Below are 20,859 nucleotides of genomic sequence, written 5' to 3'. Positions count from 1 at the left end.
CTCCCCCTACTTGCTGCATCTTTCCTTCAACCCAGTGGATCACCAGGGTCTTCATGGCTGATAAAGAACTGTTCCAGGGGGCACATTGTAGGCTTCATTATTTACTTTCTTGTAGGTTCTGCTCTTGTGATTTTTATGCTCCTAGGGGACCCTTCATAGTAATCCAGCCTCTTTAAACCATTATTTTGTTTTGATTCCTCTAGGTAGCTTTGGAGGAAAGTCTAGCCATTGTGGAGACCCAGATGCATTTCTTTTCTATCTTTCCTTTTAAAGGAGGCAGTGAGAGGGTTCTTTGTGAGAAAATGCTCCAGCTGAAGACTGTGATGCATCAGCCCTTAGAGAAGAAGGGACCTGCTGAGAGGGGAGTGAATGAGTGGAAGACTCAGCCTGAGAAAGCAGGATTCTCCTCTGTGTCCCACAGTGGGTAAGAGACTCTTTGTTCAGAGACTTCTTCTGTCAGAATTAAGTCATTGCTATCGTAGCAGCTTTCAGGGTCTGTATTCAGGCTTTGTACCTTAACTGTAGTGCTTTCTCTTAAGACCTTCCTGGAAATTTTTTAAAGAAAAGTCTATAGTATTTTTATTTTATTTTATTTTTTAAAAAAGGTTCACAACACGGAACCAAGTTGTGTTTGACTTTTTAATTTTTTTTAAAGATTTTTTGATGTGGACCATTTTTTTAAAAAGTCTTTATTGAATTTGTTGCAATATTGCTTCTGTTTTATGTTTTGATTTTTCGGCCGTGAGGCATGGGGGATCTTAGCTCCCTGACCAGGGATCAGACCTGTACCCCCTGCATTGGAAAGCAAAGTCTTAACCACTGGACCACCAGGGAAGTCCTTGTATTCTTATTATTAATTACTTTATATTATTCAGAGTAATTTGGTTTTATTCTAACTAACAATGCATGTATTCACCAAATATATGATCTCATGGGTGCTTGAGATTTCATGGAACTCTTCCAGTCACGTGAGTAGTGTCTCTTTTCTGCATTGATGGGAGCACATACGAATCTCCTGTTACCTGAGATGTTTTGGTGGTGAAAGCTGACCCACATCAGTGCCTGAGGAGGTAGACTTACACAGAGGCTCCTCCATCTCCACCCCATTCTCTTGGAAGCTCATGTCCCTGGTTTCTAGAATGGCAATTTGGATAAACTCAATATTTTAAATTTATTTTTTATTGAGGTGACATCGGTTTATAACATTATATAACTTTCATGTGTACAATCTTATATTTCTACTTCTGTATACACTACAGTGTGATCAGCTCAATTTTAAAAATAAGCTTACAAAATTGCCAAATAATGGCCTGTTGGCTAGATTTGTCAGTCTGTCTTTAATGGCTGTTTTCCTGTAACTTTTGGAAGGCATTCAATTAATATGGGGATAATCTATTATACAGTTACCTGTGAGCACCAGTTACTGAAATACTAGATCATCACTGACTTGCTTAGTGGTTGAAGTGCAGCTTTGGAGGTGGTTAGATTTTGCTTCATGCTCCATTGGGTCACTGTCAATATGTACCACTTAAATTTCACTGACCCAGAGAATAATGTTAGAGCTAAAATAACCTCAGAGTTATTTTAGAACTGAGAACACTCAGGCCCAAAGATACAGTTGCTTGATCACAGTTGCACAGTAGCCTTTGGCAGAAATAATGTCAGAATCCTAGACTCTCAATTCACAAAGCCTACACTCACTTTGTCAAAGGCATTTTAAAAATTTATATTCTTGTGATCATTCTTTTTAAAAAATAGACTTTATTTTTAGAGCAGTTTTAAGTTCAGAGCAAAATTCATGGAAAGTACAAAGAGTTCCCATATACCTATCCCTGACCCCGCACATGCATAGCCTCTTCCCCCAATATCAACATCCTGCACCAGTGTCGTATATTTGTTGGTATTTGTTGCAATTGATGAACATCATTATCACCCAAAGTCAGTAGTTTACATTAGGTTTCGTTCTTGGTATTGTACATTCTATAGGTTTTGACAAAAGTATGATGACATGCATCCACCATTACAGTATCATATAGAATGATTATTCACTGCCCTAAAAATACTCTGCTCCACCTATTCATCCTTCCCTCCCTTTTAATCCCTGGCAACCACTGATCTTTTTACTGTCACCATAGTTTTGCCTTTTCTAGAATGTCATATAGTTGCAGTCATACACTATCTAGCTTTTTCAAACTGGCTTATTTTACTTAGTAATATGCATTTAAGATTCCTCCATGTCTTTTAATAGATTGATTGTGCATTTCTTTTAAGAACTGAAAAATATTTCATTTTCTGGATGTACCACAGTTTATTTATCTGTTTGTCTACTGAAGAACATCTTGGTTGCTTCCAAGTTTTGGCAATTATGAATAAAGCTGCTATAAATATTGTGTGCAGATTTTTATGTGGACATAAGTTTTCAACTCATTTGGGTAAATAGTGAGGAGTGTGGTTGCTGGATCATATGGTAGGAATATGTTTAATTTTGTAAGAAACTGTCAAACTGTCTTCAAAAGTAGCTATAGCATTTTGCATTCCCACCAGCAATGAATGAGAGTATCTGTTGCTCCACATCCTCACCAGCATTTAGTGTTGTGAGTATTCTAGATGGTCACCATTCTAATGATGTATAGTAGTATCTTATTGTTGTTTTAACTGGCAGTTCCATGGTGACATTGATATTGAGCATTTTTATATGCTTATGTACTCTCTGTATATCTTCTTTGGTGTCTGTTCAGGTCTTTTGCCCATTATTTAATTGAATTGTTTGTTTTCTTATTGTTGAGTTTTGAGAGTTCTTTGTGTATTTTGGATAACAGTCCTTTATCATATATGTCTTTTTCAAATATTTTCTCCATGTCTGTGATTTGTCTTCGTCTTCTTACTCTCTTGACCATGTCTTTTGCAAAGCAGAAGTTTTAAATTTTAAAACTTGGTATTGTATCTAAAGAGTCATCACCAACAGCAGAAACTAACACACCATTGTAAAGCAATTATACCCCAATAAAGATGTTAATATAAATTAATAAATAAATAAAAAGTAAAAAAAAAGGAGTCATTACCAAACTCAAGATCATCTAGATTTTCTGTTGCATTATCTTCTAGGAGTTTCATAGTTTTGTGTTTTACATCTAGGTCTATGATCTATTTTGAGTTAATTTTTGTGAAGGGTATAAGGTCTGTATCTAGGTTCATTTTCTTTGCATGTGGATGTCCAATTGTTCAGCACCATTTGTTGAAAAGACTGTCTTTTCTCAATTATATTGCCTTTACTCCTTTGTCAAAGATCAGTCAACTATATTTTTGTGGGTCTGTTTCTGGGCTTTCAATTTTGTTATATTGATTTGTCTATTCTTTCACCACTACCACACTTTCTTGATTACTATAGGTATATAGTAAGTCTTAACGTTGGTAGTGTCTGTCCTCTGACTTTGTTCTTCTCCTTCAATATTATGTTGACTCTTCTGGTTCTTTTGCCTCTCCATGTAAACCTTAGAATCAATTTGCCAATATCCACAAAATAACTTGCTTGGAATTTTGACTGTGATTGCCTTGGATCTTTAAATGAAGTTGGGAAGAACTGACATCTTGACAATATTGCATTTTCCTATCCATGAATATGAAATATCTCTCCAGTTATTTAGTTCTTCTTTGATTTCCTTCCTCAGAGTTTTGTAGTTTTCCTCACATGGGTCTTGTACACATTTTGTTAGATTTGTACCTAAATATGTCATTTTGGGGGGTGCTAATGCAAACTGAATTGTTTCAATTCCAAATTCCACTTATATGTTGCTGGTATATAGGAAAGAAGCTGACTTTTGTATATTAACCTTGTATTCTGCAACCTTACTGTAATCACTTATTAGTTCCAAGAGTTTTTTGGTTGATCCTTTCAGATTTTCTACATAGACAATAATGTCATTGCAAACAAAGACAGTTGTATTTCTTCCTTTCCATTCTGTAAACCTTTTATTTCTTTTCCCTATCTTATTGCATTAGCTAGGAATTCCAATATGATGTTGAAAAGGAGTGGTGAGAGGGGATAACCTTACCTTGTTTCTGATCTGAGTGGAAAAGCTTCTGGTTTCTTACTACTAAGTGTAATGTTAGTTGTATGTTTTTTTGTAGATATTCTTTATCAAGTTGAGAAAGTTTCTTTTTATTCCTATTTTGCTGGGAGTTTTTTGTTTTGTTTTATTTTGTTTTAATCATGAATAGGTGTTGGATTTTGTCAGATGCTTTTTTTTTACATCTATTGATAAGATCATGTGATTTTTCTTCATTAGCCTATTGATGTGATGAATTACATCAGGTGATTTTCAAATGTTGGAGCCAGCTTTGCATGCCTGGAATAAATCTCACTTGGTGTGTTGTATAATTCTTTTTATACATTGTTGACTTCAATTTGCTAATATTTTGCTGAGAATTTTTGCACATGTGTTCATGAAAGATATTGGTTTGTAGTTTTTTCCTTATAATGCCTTTGTCTGGTTTTGATATTAGGGTAATGTTAGCTTCATAGAATGAGTTAGAAAGTATCTCCTCTGCTTCTATCTTCTGGAAGAGACTGTGGAGAATTGTTGTAATTTTTTCCCTAAATATTTGGTAGAATTCACTAGTGAACCCATCTGGCCCTGGTGCTTTCTGTTTTGGAAGATTATTAATTATTGAATCAATGTCTTCAATAGATATAGTTCTATTCAGATTGTCTATTTCTTCTTGTGTGAGTTTTGGCAGATTGTGTTTTTCAAGAAATTGGCCCATTTCATCTAGATTATCAAATTTCTGGGATTAGAGTTATTCATAGTATTCCTGTATTATCGTTTTAATGTCCATGGGATCTATAATGATGTCCTCTCTTTCATTTCTGTTATTAGTAATTTGTGTCTTCTCTCTTTCTTAGTTAGCCTGGCCAGAGGCTTATTGATTTTATTGATGTTTTAAAAAAAACAGCTTTTATGCAAAAAAATTACCTAGATACATTTTAATTGTTATTGTGATAAGTGCTATTTATTATTTGGGAACTGGCTGAGAGTAAATAATAGACCTATAGAATCCAGAATAATAAATGTGTTTCAGAAAAGAGCCTTGTTTTAAAAGTAGAATTAGCTTTATTTATATCTCAGTGACCCCTGAAAGTCAGTAGAAGAGGATGCATGATACTGATAAAGATACTAGGGTGGGAGTTTGAAGCCAAAATTTTTAATGATGGCTCTTTCACCAACCAATTATGGGGGTTCAGATATATCCCCCCTCAGCTTTATTGAGATATTATTGACATATGTCAAATATCTTTCTTATTCTTTGTGAGCCTCAATGTCTTCATCTGTAAAATAAGATGAAGTCCCTTCCTGAACTAGTATTTTATACCTCTTGATGGACTAGGATGTTAAAGGGTCTGTTATCTTAGTAAATGCAGCCAGGACTGGGCCTTGGCCTCTGATGTATATCTGTGTGTTGTGTGTGTGTTTCTTACAAGGAACACTATGCTAATATTATATCCTGAGATAGAGCTGAAAGAGCAGATAGGAGAAGAAACACCTTCTTAGCTGGAAAAAGAGAATAACAAGAAGAAGGATGGAGATGATGGCAGTGAGGTGGGAATGGGTAGCCAAAGTTGGTGTGAATGAGAAAGTTAGAGGGAACTGAGTGTTAAAAATCCAGAAACGACAACATTGAAACTATTGGATCACTAAAAATAGTGATAAGTAAGAGTTTATTGTGCACATAAAAACAGTTCATGAACTGGGAACTCTTAAACGGACAGTTAGAATGAGGCTCAGAGGTATATTGTTATAAGATAGCTTATATAGTAAGAATGCAGAGGCTGTTTATTATTTACAATGATTTGTTATAGCATTAGAGTTTTCCTAATGATAGAGGTTTGGTTAAAACTGGCCACCTCATGCCAATTTGGGGGAACAGCTTAAGTTTTGTTTATGATTTTCAAAGGCACTTACAAGATGCAGCCCAATGTAATTTTTTCTTGTTTTGCAGATTTGGTTGAGTTTAGCTTCAGTAATTTTCTTAATAGCATAATCAAAGATTTCATTGTCATTATCTATTTTAAAATCTGTGTCATTATATATAGGAGTTCAGTCTCCATCATCTGAGTCAAACCAAAGGGTGTGATTAAAGAGTGAGTCCAGAACATGTCCTAAATCAAGTCCAGTACCATTAAGGTTTTCTATGCATAGGGACAGATTGCCAGCAATGAAGTTTACAGTGATTACAGCCATCCTTTGGCTTCTGAAGCTTCCTCTCAATGGCAGATTAATTGGCCATCAGTATTAACTGAATGGCCAAAGGATGGATACTAAATCTTTCTGTGAGGCCATTTTTCCTGTCATCCAAGTATGTGTAAAACCTGGTTCTAATATTAACTGAGGGCTCCCTGAGCATTTAAGTGGCTACACTTAAATAATAATAACATAACAATCATTTTGATTAGTAAAGTAGGGTATGCATTGAATGGTGGACCTTAGTGGGTGGAGAAAATCCCTAACAGAAAAAGGAAAATGAGTTTGAATGTTTTGTGTTTGTAAAATAGCAATATCACAATAATTGTTATAAAAATAAGTCCTGGAAGAGAATGGGGAATCCAGCAGAATCATGTTCTGTGATCTTGGGTGTAAGCTGTCTACCTTGTGTTGTCATCTGCTTTGAGGGAAGATTTTTTTTTTTCCTGGAAATCTTTCATTTTAAGTCAGATGAAGGTTGACAAGTTCAAGAGTCTGGTGGTGGTACGAGGAAGCTTCTCTTCAGTTGAGAGACACGGATCCAAGTTTCAATATCCTGTAATTTAACTGCTGTGTGAGAAATTTTAAAAACCTGGTAGGCCACTTTCCATCAAGGTTCAAGTGGTGTTTTGCATTGATGTCTCTTCCAGAATACCTAGTCTCCAGGTTCCAGTGTAAGGGATACAAAGTCCTTATCAGACCAAGGATCTCTGAAAGTCTCCTTGACCTGTTGACTGTAAGCTTTTGAATATTGTATTAGTGCCCTACAGTATTGGGTCATATTAGAATTTACAAGGGCAGGATGTGCATGGGGTTCTCTTATCAAAGGCATTGGTTGTCCAGTGGTGATTTCACAAGGGTGTTAGTTTATGTTTCCCAAAAGGTGTTGACCTCATTGTCATGAGGGCTGAGGGTAGCACTTTAGGCCAAGGTATTCCTGTGTTTTCAGTCAGTGTTGCCAATTTAAATTTTAGAATGCCATTGGTACATTCAACTTCCCTAAAGACTGAGGCTGATTGGGACAATGATAATGCTATAATGTTTGAATAACCTTGGTTAGTTGTTTTAAAACCTGTCTAGTAAAGTGAGTCCCTCTAACATTTGAAATTTCATTTGGGATTCCCCACAATGGAAAAACATTTTCTAATAATTTCTTGGCTACAATGTTGGCATCACCTTTCCAACATGGGAAAGCTTCTATCCCTCTAGACACACCATTACAAGTACATATTGCTAGCCCCTAAAGGAGACAATTGAAAAAGTTTAATTGTAAATATTCAAATGGTCCAGACAGTGGGGGAGCAGCCCCTGGAGTTACATTAATGGTTTTACCCATGTTATATGATTGACAGTTTAAACATTTATTATAAACGTGTCTTACTAATGTAGAACAACCATATCACTAATATTTTTTCATAATTTGAGTCATTTTGTCAATTCCATTGTGGGTAGTCTCGTAAAGTGCTTGCAAGAGTGGTAGTTTGAGGGATTCAGGAAGCACCAGACAGCCATTTGGGCCCTCTGAAAGTCCTCTTTTTTATGTTAAATATTCATCCTTCTTCATGACACTTTTGTATCTTTCAGCATCAGATACAATTTTTTGCCTATTACACAAATTGTCTTAAGTAATCTGATTTGGCTCTACCGTGGACGGTAGGTTGTGGAAATTCAGGAAAAATGGCTATGTGCCATTTTATGGAGTTCATTTAAATTACAAAGTTTTGGTACCTTAGTAATTTCTTGAGTAGTAGCCTTAGCATGAAAGTGAGCCATCACATTTCCCTGGTATTCAGGGTCTGATCAGTGGGTATGAGCCTCAATTTTTATGATAGCAACTTGTGAGGGCAATAATAGTGCAGAGAGGAGGTCAGCAACCTGAGGTCCATTTTTATAGGTGTATCACTGGACTTAAAAATCTTCTCCGTTCCCAGAGCATACCAAAGCCATGGACTACTCTGAAGGCATACCTGCTATCAGTGTAGATATTTGCAGTTTTTTCTTTTGCCAATTCACAGGCTCAAATGAGGGTAAATAGTTCTGTAGGTTGAGCTGAATTAAACTGAGGAAGGGACTCCTCTTTCTAACAGTTCGTGTTGAGTAGTTACAGTATATGCAGCTTGATGTTCCCCTTCAGAATTTGTGGCATAGGAGCCACCAACACGGAGTACTAAATCTGGGTTGGCTAATAGGGTTTTCTGTAACACTCATCTAGGAGTTAGATTTGGGGAGCCAAATTCAGCACAGTTGAGTCTCTCTCTGTCAGGTAAGCGTAGGCAGGTAACAGGGTTTAAAGAGCGGCAGCAAAGAATGCTCAGATTAGGAGACAGAAGTAGAATCTCATGTTAATCTACTAGCTAAGAAATGGTGTGTATGCTCAATGTTTAGCAAACTTTCTACAACATGAGGAACCTGTAAATTTAATTCACTTCCCTGAACAGGTTTCAAGGAGGATTCCACAAAGGAATTTAAAGGCTGCAGCTACTGCCTTTAAACAATTTGGGTATGCCCGGGCCACTGGACCCAATTGTAGGCTATAGGTCTATTTTTTTCCTCCAGGTTTTTTGCATAAGAACTTCTAAAGCCTGATTATTACATTCCTAAACAAACAGCGTGAAAGGTTTAGTGTAGTTGGCGGGGTTTGGGGTGGGGGTGGGGGGCCGGTCCCAATGCAGGAGGATTTTGTAAAGCCCGTTAGTTTCAGTAAAGACTTTCTCTTATTTTGTTTCCCAAGGAAGAGGTTCCTGAGTGTTATTTTTAGTCAATTCCTACATAGAGTGGAGTAGCTAACAAGGAAAAGTTAGGGATCCTGGCTTGTCAATATCCTGCAGGTCTGAGGAAACCTCTAAGTTCTTAGTCATAGGTTGGGTTACTTGGGATGGTACTTATTCTTTCTGGAGACAGAAAGTGTCCTTTTACAGATAAATCATGACCTAGGTAATGTACCTTTCCTTGTGAAAACTGAAGTGTATCTCATGAGGCCTTATGTCCTTTATAAGCCAGTTGTAACAAATATTTTGAATTAACTTCTGAGTTCTCTCTAGATGAGGAACACAGAAGTAAGTCATCTGCATATTGAATCAAAGTAGAATTTCTGAGATTTTGCAGTGTGCTTAAATCCTTAATGCATCTGAAGCAGCAGTAGTAATAGTATTTTTCTGTACTTATATTACATTTGAGAAAGGCTTTTATACATAATAGCTCATAAATGTTTACTGAATGTATCATTTTCTAGATACCATATTAGGCACCTGGAATCAATAAGATCTGGTCTCTTCCATGGAGAAACTCAAACCGGTGGGGAAGAAAATTATACGAATTAGATAGCTTCAACAGAACAGTCTAACTGTTCTAACCTCTGGGTGTTTTGAAAGCCCAGATGAAAAGAGTGTAGGACAAGGCCATCTCTTCTTAAGAAGCTGTCACCCATTGAGATGAATTTCTGAGGACAATCCCATTTCACAGACCTCCGCACAAGTGAGTGCAGGGTCTTTCTTTTTTTTTTTTTAATTAATTAATTAATTTATTTATTTTTGGCTGTGTTGGGTCTTCATTTCTGTGCGAGGGCTTTCTCTAGTTGCGGCGAGTGGGGGCCACTCTTCATCGTGGTGCGCCGGCCTCTCACTGTCGCAGCCTCTCTTGTTACGGAGCACAAGCTCCAGACGCGCAGGCTCAGTAGTTGTAGCTCGCAGGCCTAGTTGCTCCGCGGCATGTGGGATCCTCCCAGACCAGGGCGCGAACCCGTGTCCTCTGCATTGGCAGGCAGATTCTCAACCACTGCGCCACCAGGGAAGCCCAGTGCAGGGTTCTTCTTAAGGGAAGGGTTTTCTGCGTCAATGGAGAATCCATAGGCTCCCTGAGAGGACACTTAGGACAGGAACACAGGGAGAGATGAGTGGAGGTTTGCAAGCACTTCTTTTTTCCATTATTGAAGAACTGTTTACTGAGAGCCCCCTCTGTGTTTGCCTGTGTGCATAAGATGAATAAAAAACTCCCAGCACTGAAAGAATTCTTAGCCTAGTAACCAGTATAGCTGCTTAATGACATGAGAATTGTTGGACAGAAATGTGAATAAAGTATAGGGTGGGTTAAAAGGCTCAAAGGGGGTTTTATGCTACCTGACCTGCCTTGATCCCCATTCAGGCTCCTTCCAACACCTGGATTGCCTGTTCCAGACCAGCGACTCTGGGCCTCAGGCAGATTTCCACTTCTCAGAAAACAAATAGCACCTGTGCTTCCTGCTGGCAGGATACAGACAACACTGCCTAGGTCTCCAAGAGAAAATGGTGAAATCAGAAGCCATTGGTTCTGCTCTGCCACATCTGTAGAAACACAGAGGATGTCAAGTTGGTCTTATAAGTTCACCATTACCAAAGTAATGAATGATAATCTGTCTTCATTTTGATAAGTTAAATGCTTTATAGGCTTTGCTCTACTCATCCCAACATTTAAAATAAATTTCAATCCTGACCGTATTTCTAAAAAGGCAAAGAAGTTAAATGACTCTCACTTTGCAGATAAGGAAACTGAGGCACAAAGTAGTAAAGTGACTTCTCAAGTTTGCAGTGGGAGGACAGAGTGCATTGGGCTTGCTGATTCCTGCTCATACATCTAACCACTCTGCCTCCCTCAGGAACAAGATAAACTAAAACCTTCTCTTCTACTCTATGTAACAAATAGTAGTTATATTGGCCAAGATATCATGGGATTCTAAATTAGTTCAGAACATTTTTTGGAGATCATATTTTTCAGATCATTCTTTTGAACCCTACGGGCAAAACTGTAGCAGTTACACTGGAGAATACAGAAGCAATAGTGTATAGTGATTAAATTAAGGGCTTGAGGATGTCTTGCCAATCAAGCCTTGGCTGTCTATGGAAAAGACACAGATAGGTCCATTCTGGTGAAAGAAGAATCCCGCTGCCTAGACAAGTGGTCTCTTCTCTCACATAATGATTTTCCTTTCAACTTTTCAATTAACACCTAGCTTTGTTTACTGTATTGAAGTGGATTATAAACTGAAGAGAGGAACTGGGAGCAGATTTTGCAGTAGAATTAGAGAAGAAAGCCATTTTCAGAAGTATAGGGCAGGGAGAAAGATGATCTGAGAAGGGGTCTTTTACACAGAGAAACTCTTTTGTTTTCCTTCCATCATTCTCTTTACCACATTCCGGTCACTAAACACGTGCTAGAGTTCAGCGTGGAGGCTCTTCCGGTGAAATTCTCAAAGCACCTTCTGCTGAAGTGCCATAATCTTATCAGTCACCCCTCTCCACCCTTACTGTTTCTTTCCCACTTTAGGAAATATTCCTTGATCCAGGATCAGGCTCGAGAGTTGACCCACCTGCGGGAAAAGATGAGGATTGGGAGGGCTGTCTCTTCCCTTCTCCTCCAACATGTCAAGAACACAGTGAAGACCTTTGAAGAGCTCCTCAGCAGTAATAAGATCGACTACTACATGGAGCAGCGTTTCCGTGAGCAGCTGGCCAAGGGCAGCCAGCTGGCGGAGAGCCTGGCCAGCAGATTCAACACAGGTAATCGGGCCCCAGGGCTCAGGAGGGCCTTTCGTCCCTCTCAAGGACCTACGCTCACACAGGCCCACACTCATCCACAAGTGACTTTTCAATCTGGGGTCCTGCTTTGTAATCACCATCTTGGGGCCAGAGTCAGGACTGGCTGTTTAGGAGCAGCAGAGAGGCACACAGGGTTGAGGAGGCCATGATGATTCCCAGCTCCTCCATCTCTCATGGAATATGGTTGCTATGGCAGGAGGTATCAGTGGGGGGACAGCATTTATCTGAAACTAATTGGCAGAAAGAGAGGTGTAGTAGGGGCAGCTGGTTGTCGTGAAAAGAGCCCTAAACTAGGAATCTAAAGACTCTTGCTCTAGCCTGTATGTGATCATTACTAGTTCTGGACATATTCATATTCCTTTTGATATCTGTTTCCTCACCTAAAAAATTAGGTCAAATAATACCAGCCCCTAAAGTTTGCATGATTGTTCTTAGGATCAAATAAACAGTATGAATCAGAGTACTTCAAAAGACTGATAAAAGAATCATGCTGATTTGGGAATGGTTTAGGCGCTCTATGTATTAGTACCTTTTGTGGAATATTTATTTCAGGAGCCTTTTACATAGAATATTGCCCGGAGACCTGAGGGCACATAGTAAGAGCAGGCTTGAGGCCACTGTGCAGGCTCTTGGTGGCAGATGCAGAGGTGGGACAGGGATGTCTGTCACCTCTACAGAGGCAGGAGTAGGTTCTGCGTGAAAGCTGTGATGGGACACACAGACACGGGACTGGGAACCAGCCTTGTGGCAGGACTTGGAGGCTCTGGCTGGGGTGGTCCAGAGGCCAGCTGGACAAGTATCCCATGATCTGTGGGAAAAGAGACACTTTCAGCTTTTTACTCTGACTCAGGGCAGAGCGAGTAGAGATGATGATCTTCATGGTGGGTTCAGGAAAGTCTGCCAGACAAGTTCTCTAAAGACTCAACCCAGTGTCTCCTGAGAAAATTCAGAGTATCCTGGACTTAAGTGTCAAGCAGCTATGTGTCTCTGATCCCAGAGAGAGAACCCAGTGTGTGTTTGTATTTGGTAAATGAGAGCTGTTTAAATTATGACTGGTCCTTTTTTTAATTTGCTTTTCAGATGACTGTATAAGTAAGAAGAATCAAAGACAACAGGTGCTGCGGAACCTCAGGTAACTCCAAATTTTCAGGGGCTATGAAAGATATAATCTGGTAAAGGATCCAGAGCAAAGGCCAGAAGATCAAAGGAGCAGGAGCTCTCACCCTCTGTAAAAAAACAAACAGCTGATTATACCATTACACCATTATGTATCCTTAGTGACAAAATGGTCTCATTTCCTATTTTTTTAATTCATTTTTCTTTTGGTTCCAAGTCTCGTATTAATTCACTAATTTAGTAATATAGAGCTGCTCTAGCCTAACTCTCCAGTCTTAGGAGTCTCCTGTACTCCCAGGGATCACCTCTGATTTCCCCTAGATCTTTAAAAACTGGAGTGAGATTCTATCTGATATCTTCAAGTGTGACCCAACGAGTGCTGGCAGATGTTAAATGGCTACAAATTTTCTTTGAAAGAAAAAAGTTTTATACTATAAATATGACATAGATAGATTTATACTGTGTATAACTATACTTAGGGAAGGAGGTCTAGAACTACAAGACACCCAGAAGGCAACATTGCCTCAGGAAGCAGTTTTAAATACTATTCAATGGATTATGTCACAGAGTACGTTGAAATCTTACGTGCCTCTGGGTGTCTTGTGAAGGAACCGTAAGTGTTAAAGAGCCTGATGGGTCTTCTCTCTTTCTCAGGATGTTTGTGGCCAAGGCACTGGACACTGTTGTTCTCTCCTGCCTCCCAACTCTCTACCCCCAAATGGAAATGGATTGTTTGGCTTCTTCCCTAAAGGAACAGTCTCCTTGACTCCTGGGGCCTCTCCTGTGAGCCCCCGGGTCAATACAGCTGTGGTGTTCGGGTGACTTTCACTTTTCCTTCTGTCTTTCTTACCCCCTAGTATCTTAAGGGAGTTGCAGAAGAAGGGTAAAATGATGGAAGTCCTAGAGACCAAGCAGGATGCCCGGCCCCAGACTAGGCCCCAGACCCGCTCCAGCAGCCATGCCCAGTCCGCTGCCCATCGCTCCTCTAGCAGCACGTCCCCACAGTCTGACGAGCAGGAAGTGCGCCCTGCAGTGGATGTGGCCAGTAAGTATCCAGAGAGCCTCCAGTTTCTGGGTGCTCACTTATTTGTCTAGACCAAGAGGAGGCATCTTGGCAGCCAGACCCTGCAGATCCACTGTGTTGTACCTGGTTGAGCACAGGCCCCAAGGGTGTCAGATAGCTTTTCTCCATTCCTAGTCCCACACGTCGTCAGCCCCCAGACCCCATCAGGCACATACATGGTGTTGGACTTGAGGGGAGGGGTCATGAATTGGGAACGGGAGGGGACAAATTCTCCTCATCACTGCAACACAGTCGCGTCATGTTTCAGACTACGGATGCAAATATCATTAACATTGGGCCTCGGATCTTGGAGTCTTTTGGGTAAACAGCCACAGTTCCTATTTTCTATTCACCACTAAATATTCTCTATCATTTGTGGATTTACAGATCCCACTCATCATTCTAATAATTCAGCTGTAATATCCTCTAAACCATCAGTAACTGGGACTGGCTGAATCCATCACCAGCATGCCCCTCTCCAGAATTCCCCAAGGAGGGCTCTTAGGTAGCCTTGCTAGGGATAGGAGGAGGAGAGTAAGTTTAAAATCAAATCTTCATTTTCTCCTGCTAAGCCTTCTCTTTATTTTCCCTCCTGAGAAAAGCATTTGAATTTTTAGGCAACTGTATGAGTCAGATTCTGGTGTGAACAACCAGGGACCAGGAAACCATCCTTAGTCCCTGGCTATATCTGGGGTTTTTTTGCTTTTTTTTTTTTGTTTTTTTGTTTTTATCTGAACTGACTATTTTAGGCATGAATAAGCCATAATGGGTTTTGACCTGGTACTATTCCTGTTTCTCATTTTACCCTGAGAAGCAAAGCAGCATAATGTTTCCTCACGAGTATAGCAGCCAAGGGAAGACAGGAAGTACACCTTTATTGGGCACCTATTATGCTTGTATTATTGACCACTACACATATGTTGCTTCATTTAATCAAGACAGCAGTCCTCTTAAGTTGGTGCTGGTGTTCTGATTTTACAGCACAGCTAAGGACACTGAGGCTTGGTGAAGTAAGGGAACTTACTGAAGACAGCCCAGCTTGGGGTAACGTTCACTGTGAGCCTGCCTGACCCTAAAGCTTAGACTGTCCACTGAACTGCAGCCTGAGCATTCAGGGACCAAGCAGGGAGGGAGTCGCTCCTTTGCACACCTCTTTTCTCTAGGCTTCTGGAGCGAGGGTTTTCCCCATTCCACTCTTTCTGCCCCTATTCCCCACACTAAGGCCTAGCCTCTGCAAAGGAGACAAGACCCTAGACACATTGCACTTCCACCCATGAATTTATAAATGAACGGGCTGCCCTTGATATGTATGTGACATCATCCAAGGGCCAATGGGAGTTTTGAGTGCATCCTTGGACTCAGTTGCCCATAGGCACTTGGTTCCACCTCAGCACTGCCCTGAGGGACAGCAGGAGAAAGGCAAGTACACCTTCTCCTTACCTGCAATTCCTGCCACTACTTGTAAGAATGGCCACATTAAAATGTGGCCGCTGGAGTGGCACTCTCAGAAAGTATCAGCCTTATTTTCTGTTATTCCTATGTTTTCTGAGGGAGACTGAAGCCCTTCTTTTTCCCATCTGAAGTCATTATTTTCTCAGAGGGGCAATGGCTTATCACTACTCCTTCTTTGCTTTTGGGGTCAAAATTTCTAGGGTAGTTAACAAATGGTGTGTGGCAGATGTGGCAGCTTCACCGTGAGGCTGAATTCCTCTCACAGGAGGCTCTTCTCTGCTGCTTTCCACATGCCGTGTAGGGCACGTTCCCTGTGTTGTGTGGCCAGGGGAGAATGGGACAAGAAAACGCTGATCACTGTTAACTGACAGACTTGAACCCTCCTACGCTCTTAGCTGAGAGTAAGCTGATTTTCTGGGGAGGGGATAAAGGGGCTTTGAAAGGGGTTGGGAATCACATTTTGATTGAGTTCCTACTTTAAGTGAGGCTTTGAACTGAAGGCTTTACTCTTTATTTCACTGTGATGTTAATTACATCTGGTATTATGTAAACTGGGGAAGGATACTGACTTAAGTAGGCAGTTCCCTAGAGGAACTTGGCTTGGTTGAGGGAAATAGGACCTCACTCCTCCCTGCTTAGAGGAGAAACCCGACTACTCTGTGGACCTTGATAATAATCCTTGAAAGCGGCGACTCTTGAACTTTTCTCTGAATTATGGCCCTGCCACCTAGCCAGGTTTTTTTCTAAAGGGAGCCAGCAAAGGACAGGATGATGTTCTCATAGCATCGTTGAGCCGTAAGATACCATATATTGTTTGGTTCTACAATCCCCCATGCAGAAATACCCCAGTCATTCTTTGGACAGGAGCCAGACAATCAGCTATATTTAAGAATTATTTTTACAGTCTCATGAGCCATTCTGGGTGGGATGCAACTCACCACTTGCTTTCCTCAGACACTCCCTCAGCCTCAGAAGGCGTCCAGAGTAAGCTGAGGCAGGAGGAGCGGGAGCCACCAGGAGTGAGCCACCCTGTCTAGGTTTTCTGCGCATCCGTCAGAAGTAGAGACCATTTTCCCTTCTTTATCCTCTTCCAACAACCCCAGTACAGAACAACCTCAGGAAGGGCTAGCTGCTCTGTTGCTGGCAAGAGCATAGACTGTTGGGTGAGTGGATCACCTGTTCACAGACCAGCAAATTGCTTCATCTCCTTAGTCTCATGACTTATACGATTGGCAATGAGTCCTGCTATTGGAGGAGACATTTCTGAAGTACCTCCCTGGGAACATTCCAGCATTTTGGGGATCATAGAGGGAGCTAGGAGAGGGGCCCCTGTACTTTTCCTGTGTGTGCACTGTGACCCTCAGACACTACATCTAACAACTACTTCTTGATATCATAGGCCAGGAATGCCAGTAACCTTGGGGTGAAATTTATGGTCCTTGAGAAATGAGTTTTTAGCTGATATTCAGCACTAGGCTGGAGGTCACTGATATCCACCTTAGTCTTCATTCCACGAATTACTGCATTAGTTTTCTAAGGCTGCTGTAACAAAATATCACAAACTGGATGTTGAAAACAACAGCAGTTTGTTCTCTCACAGTTCTGGAGGCTAGGAGTCTGAAATCAAGGCGTCAACAGGCCATGCTCCCTTTTCCTTGCCTCTCCCTGACTTCTGGTGGTTGCAGGAAGCATCCTTTGCCTTGAAGATGCATCACTCCCATTTCTGCCTCCACCGTCATGTGGTCTTCTCCCCTGTGTATCAGTCATGTTGGATTCAGGGTCCACCCTAATCCAGTATCATCTCATCTTAACTAATTATATCCATAAAGGTCACAGTCTGAGGTTCCAGGTAGACATGAATTTTTGGAGGATACTATTCAACCCAGTATAATTATTTTTAAAACACTTCATTTCTGACTTCTCAGTTTGTTTCTCACTCATATTCCTTTCTGGACAGATGTCAGCCCAGCCACTCCTGCTGATTCAGGTTCATTGCCCAGCAACCATTCAGAAGCCATGTCTGCTCAGCCCTTCTATCCTTTGAGTGGCACCACACAGATGAGTGGGACACCAGACCCTGGGCTTCATGGCAGCAGTGGCCCATGGGACGAGATGAGGCCTCAGAAGATGAATGCATCTGGGAACCTATCCTCCTTCTCCTCTTTATACCAGCCCAACTCCAAGCCCTCTGGTAAAATACAAAGGAGCAGTTGGTAAAATAGAGCCCATTGACAGGAATGACACATTCCTTTCCTGGCCATATGTTTTTTTGTTCCTCTGTTAGACCCTGGCTCACAGAAATGGGTGAGAAGATGAAAGGCAACATCCCGTGGGTCAGCCAGAGAATGAAGTCCCAGCTCAGTGTTGGTCCTTTCTACATGCCTCTCCCATTTCCCCTACCTAGGGACTCACTCTGGGCAGGACAATAAAGGAAGGCACTCTGAGGCACTCTGTAGGGAGGATGAGTTGCCTCACGTTTGTGTGTTCCCTTCCATGGGGAAGGTAGGTCTTCCTTAGGTCAAGGGCTATTGCAGGATGGGAGATTATTTCTATACGCGCGCGCACACACACACACACACACACACACTTTGTGTACAACTATAAGCCAGTCCTGCCTCTCAAACTTTGCCATTGGGTTTGGAGCCAGGCATCCTGGCACCCAGTGGCTAGGGGTGCAGCTGTGTAGAGGAATGCCTTGAAGCAGCTCAGTTTCTGGGATGCGGACAGTGTAACAATACAACATTTGAAATTTTCAGAGAAAAACCTGGCCCTAAGCAAGATGTCCTGGTGGATGAAGCTAATTTTGGTCTTTCTACCCTTTCCTTTGTACATCTTTTTCTCTCCTTGAAGGTGTTCCTTTCTCTCACTCCTCCTTCAGGCCCTGATACCTCCCCAGGCTCTTCCTTGTCACTTCTCACCAAAGGAAAACACTCAGTGTCACTCATTATTCACAGCCTGATCTAATTTCATCTCCACTTACCTTAGTCTTTCTATCAGTGAGTGGATGTTAAAGGTTGTTCAGTCATGGATCATAGGGTAAGAGAGGTCTGAGGTAGAGAGGGAGGCCCTCTGGATTGCTGCCTAAGGAAGTAGACACACTTTCTCATCGTCAGGCCGGTCCTACCTAGAGGACTTTAGCGGCTTCTCACCGTTGTTCGCCAGCCCAGTGTCCATCTCCCTCAGGTGTACTCAGCTTCTATCTGGGAGGAGGCCTTGTGGAGTTCTAACAGAGGGCTATCTTGTGATTGAGAGCCCAGGAGCTCTTTAAACGAAGTTGCCTGGTGTTTCCTGGGTGCCCAGGTGTGAGGAGGAAGTTGACGGAAGTATAGATATGGGCAGGGATCTTGCAGGGAGACCCTGGGCAGAACCCCCCACCTGCCCATGCGTGACAGCCTTCCCCATTTCCTACCTTTCCCATGTCTTGGTGGTATGCAACAGGGGCCGACCTGCTGGAAAAGAATCTTGTTGAGATCCGGAACCTGCGCCAGCGCCTGGAGGAATCCATATTCGTCAATGACCGCCTGCAGGAGAGGCTGGAATATGTGCTCAGCAATGCTCACCAAGGAAAAAGTAAGAAAGGCACCAAAACCTCCTGGTTCTGTCCACATCTAGGGAGTTTCAAGAGAGCATATAGGTTTGCAGTTATAAAACACATTGGTGTGCAGTACTCCACTCTTCCTCACAGTCAGCCCAGAGAGGGAAGCAGGACAGGCACTATTGTCCCTACTTTATTAATACTGACCCCAAGTGGCTTGCCCCAGGCAGGGCTAGTTTTCATCCTCAGGGCTGTCTGATGTGATGCCCCTTCTTGTGACTCCCTATACTACCTGGTGCTGCCCCTGGGCTTGTGGCCTGACTGTCAAATGGTAGAGCCAAGGCTTCCATGGTGCCCACTTCAGCAGAGGGAGGACCGCATCCCACCTTCATGTTACTACCACGTGCCCTGGATAGCACCTGCCACTCCCCCGCCCCATGCAAGTGGCCCATATTTCCACACTTTCCACCCAGATGTTCTCGCTGGAAGACCAGTACTTCCACATTCCTTCTCCCTTGTCATGATCAGAAAAATGGTGACCAGAGCCCCTACAACATCACAGCAGCAGCCAATTAGGGGGAAAGACCCTGTTCTACAACTGCAGCCATTGACATGGGTGTGTGGCCCGTCATGGACTCAGCCACATCATACTATTGTCCCAGTGCATGAGGCTCCCAGGTCTTCTGTTTGGCTAGGGCTGAAACTTTGGTGAATGCAAGGAACTATATCCTTGAAAGAATCTGTTACCCAAATGTGTGACTTGACTGGGTTGTTTTTATTCCCTGAGACAGTATCCACCTTTGGCTTCCATGGTTAGAACCCAGAGTCCATGCCTCAGCTCTACAACAAGAAAAGGGCCTTCAGGGAAGCCAGCTGGAGTTTTCAGGGCACTTCCATATTCCTCCTTTCCACAGCAATACTCTGCTGCAGAATCAAAGAGAAGAGGGTGGAGAGTACAAAAATTGCCCAGACCCACACAGCCCAATCTAGATAAGGCTACTTCTTGTGAGATCCCACCTACAAGTCCCTAGACTCACAAGCTCTAGGTGTGAATAGCACTGAGAAATTCACATTTCATGTATAAGTCCCTTCTCCCATCTTTGCAGATAACCAGAGGGTCGCTGGCTGTGAACTGAACACCAGCTTGGTGTCCCTTTCTCTCCCTTTCCCATTTCCAGCTGAGTGTGAATAAGGAGGGAAAAGAATGTCAGTTTCTGTTTGGAGCAGTCAGTGAAGAGAGTTCCCTAAGTCCCTCCAGACTTCATTGCAGCTCTGTCTCTCCCTCCCCAGGCACTGCACAGCCAGCTCCAGATGTCTCCCTCGCAACCCCTCATTCATACACTGAGAGTCACTATTCTGGCTCTGGTAAGGACATCTTGTGACATGACAACAGGAGGGTCTAGAGATATGTTCTCCAGATTTTCCAGCCCTATCCAACAGCATTTGTGGGTGTAAACTTGGAGGCATCAGACATTACCTTTAAATGAATGGATCAAGTTAATAAATTATTATTTAAAAATTGTTTACACATATTTATTGAGTGTCTATAAAAAGTAAAATTTGGGCAGGAAAGAATAAAACCCAGAATGGCCTGAAATTCATAGCAAAGGTTAAAGGAAAAAATACATTTTCTCTATTAGCTATCTCTATTTCAGAGAACTAGACCAGAAAGGCCAATGCTGGGAAAAGGTTGGAGCTATTAAGAGTGGGGCCGTGGGACTCCTTGACCCCCCATTACATGCTTGGAAAGAACAGAGAAACTATCATGTGAAAATATAGTAGGATAAAATCTGAACGTTTATAATGAAGACCATTTACCAGACCCGGGTGCACTCCATTCAACAGAATGACAGAAGCTGCTTCTCAAATTCATGAAGATCAGAG

General features: G+C 41.8%; 1 protein-coding gene across 1 annotated transcript; it reads left to right on the top strand.

Moving 5' to 3' along the window:
• Nucleotides 1-302: 302 nt before the first annotated feature.
• LOC132351583 (myomegalin-like) lies at nucleotides 303-20,460 on the top strand. Its single transcript, XM_059901463.1, has 7 exons — nucleotides 303-424; nucleotides 11,538-11,770; nucleotides 12,890-12,941; nucleotides 13,783-13,970; nucleotides 17,398-17,631; nucleotides 18,879-19,010; nucleotides 20,266-20,460. Exons 1-7 carry the CDS (start codon nucleotides 303-305, stop codon nucleotides 20,355-20,357), a joined length of 1,053 nt encoding a protein of 350 aa, XP_059757446.1. The 3' UTR covers nucleotides 20,358-20,460.
• Nucleotides 20,461-20,859: the final 399 nt, after the last annotated feature.

Source organism: Balaenoptera ricei, chromosome 1 (genome assembly GCF_028023285.1).
Source record: "Balaenoptera ricei isolate mBalRic1 chromosome 1, mBalRic1.hap2, whole genome shotgun sequence".
In the NCBI taxonomy this organism is placed as follows: Eukaryota; Metazoa; Chordata; class Mammalia; order Artiodactyla; family Balaenopteridae; genus Balaenoptera; species Balaenoptera ricei.
Note: the sequence above shows the minus strand (reverse complement) of the source record. Positions and strands in the feature narration are given on the sequence as shown.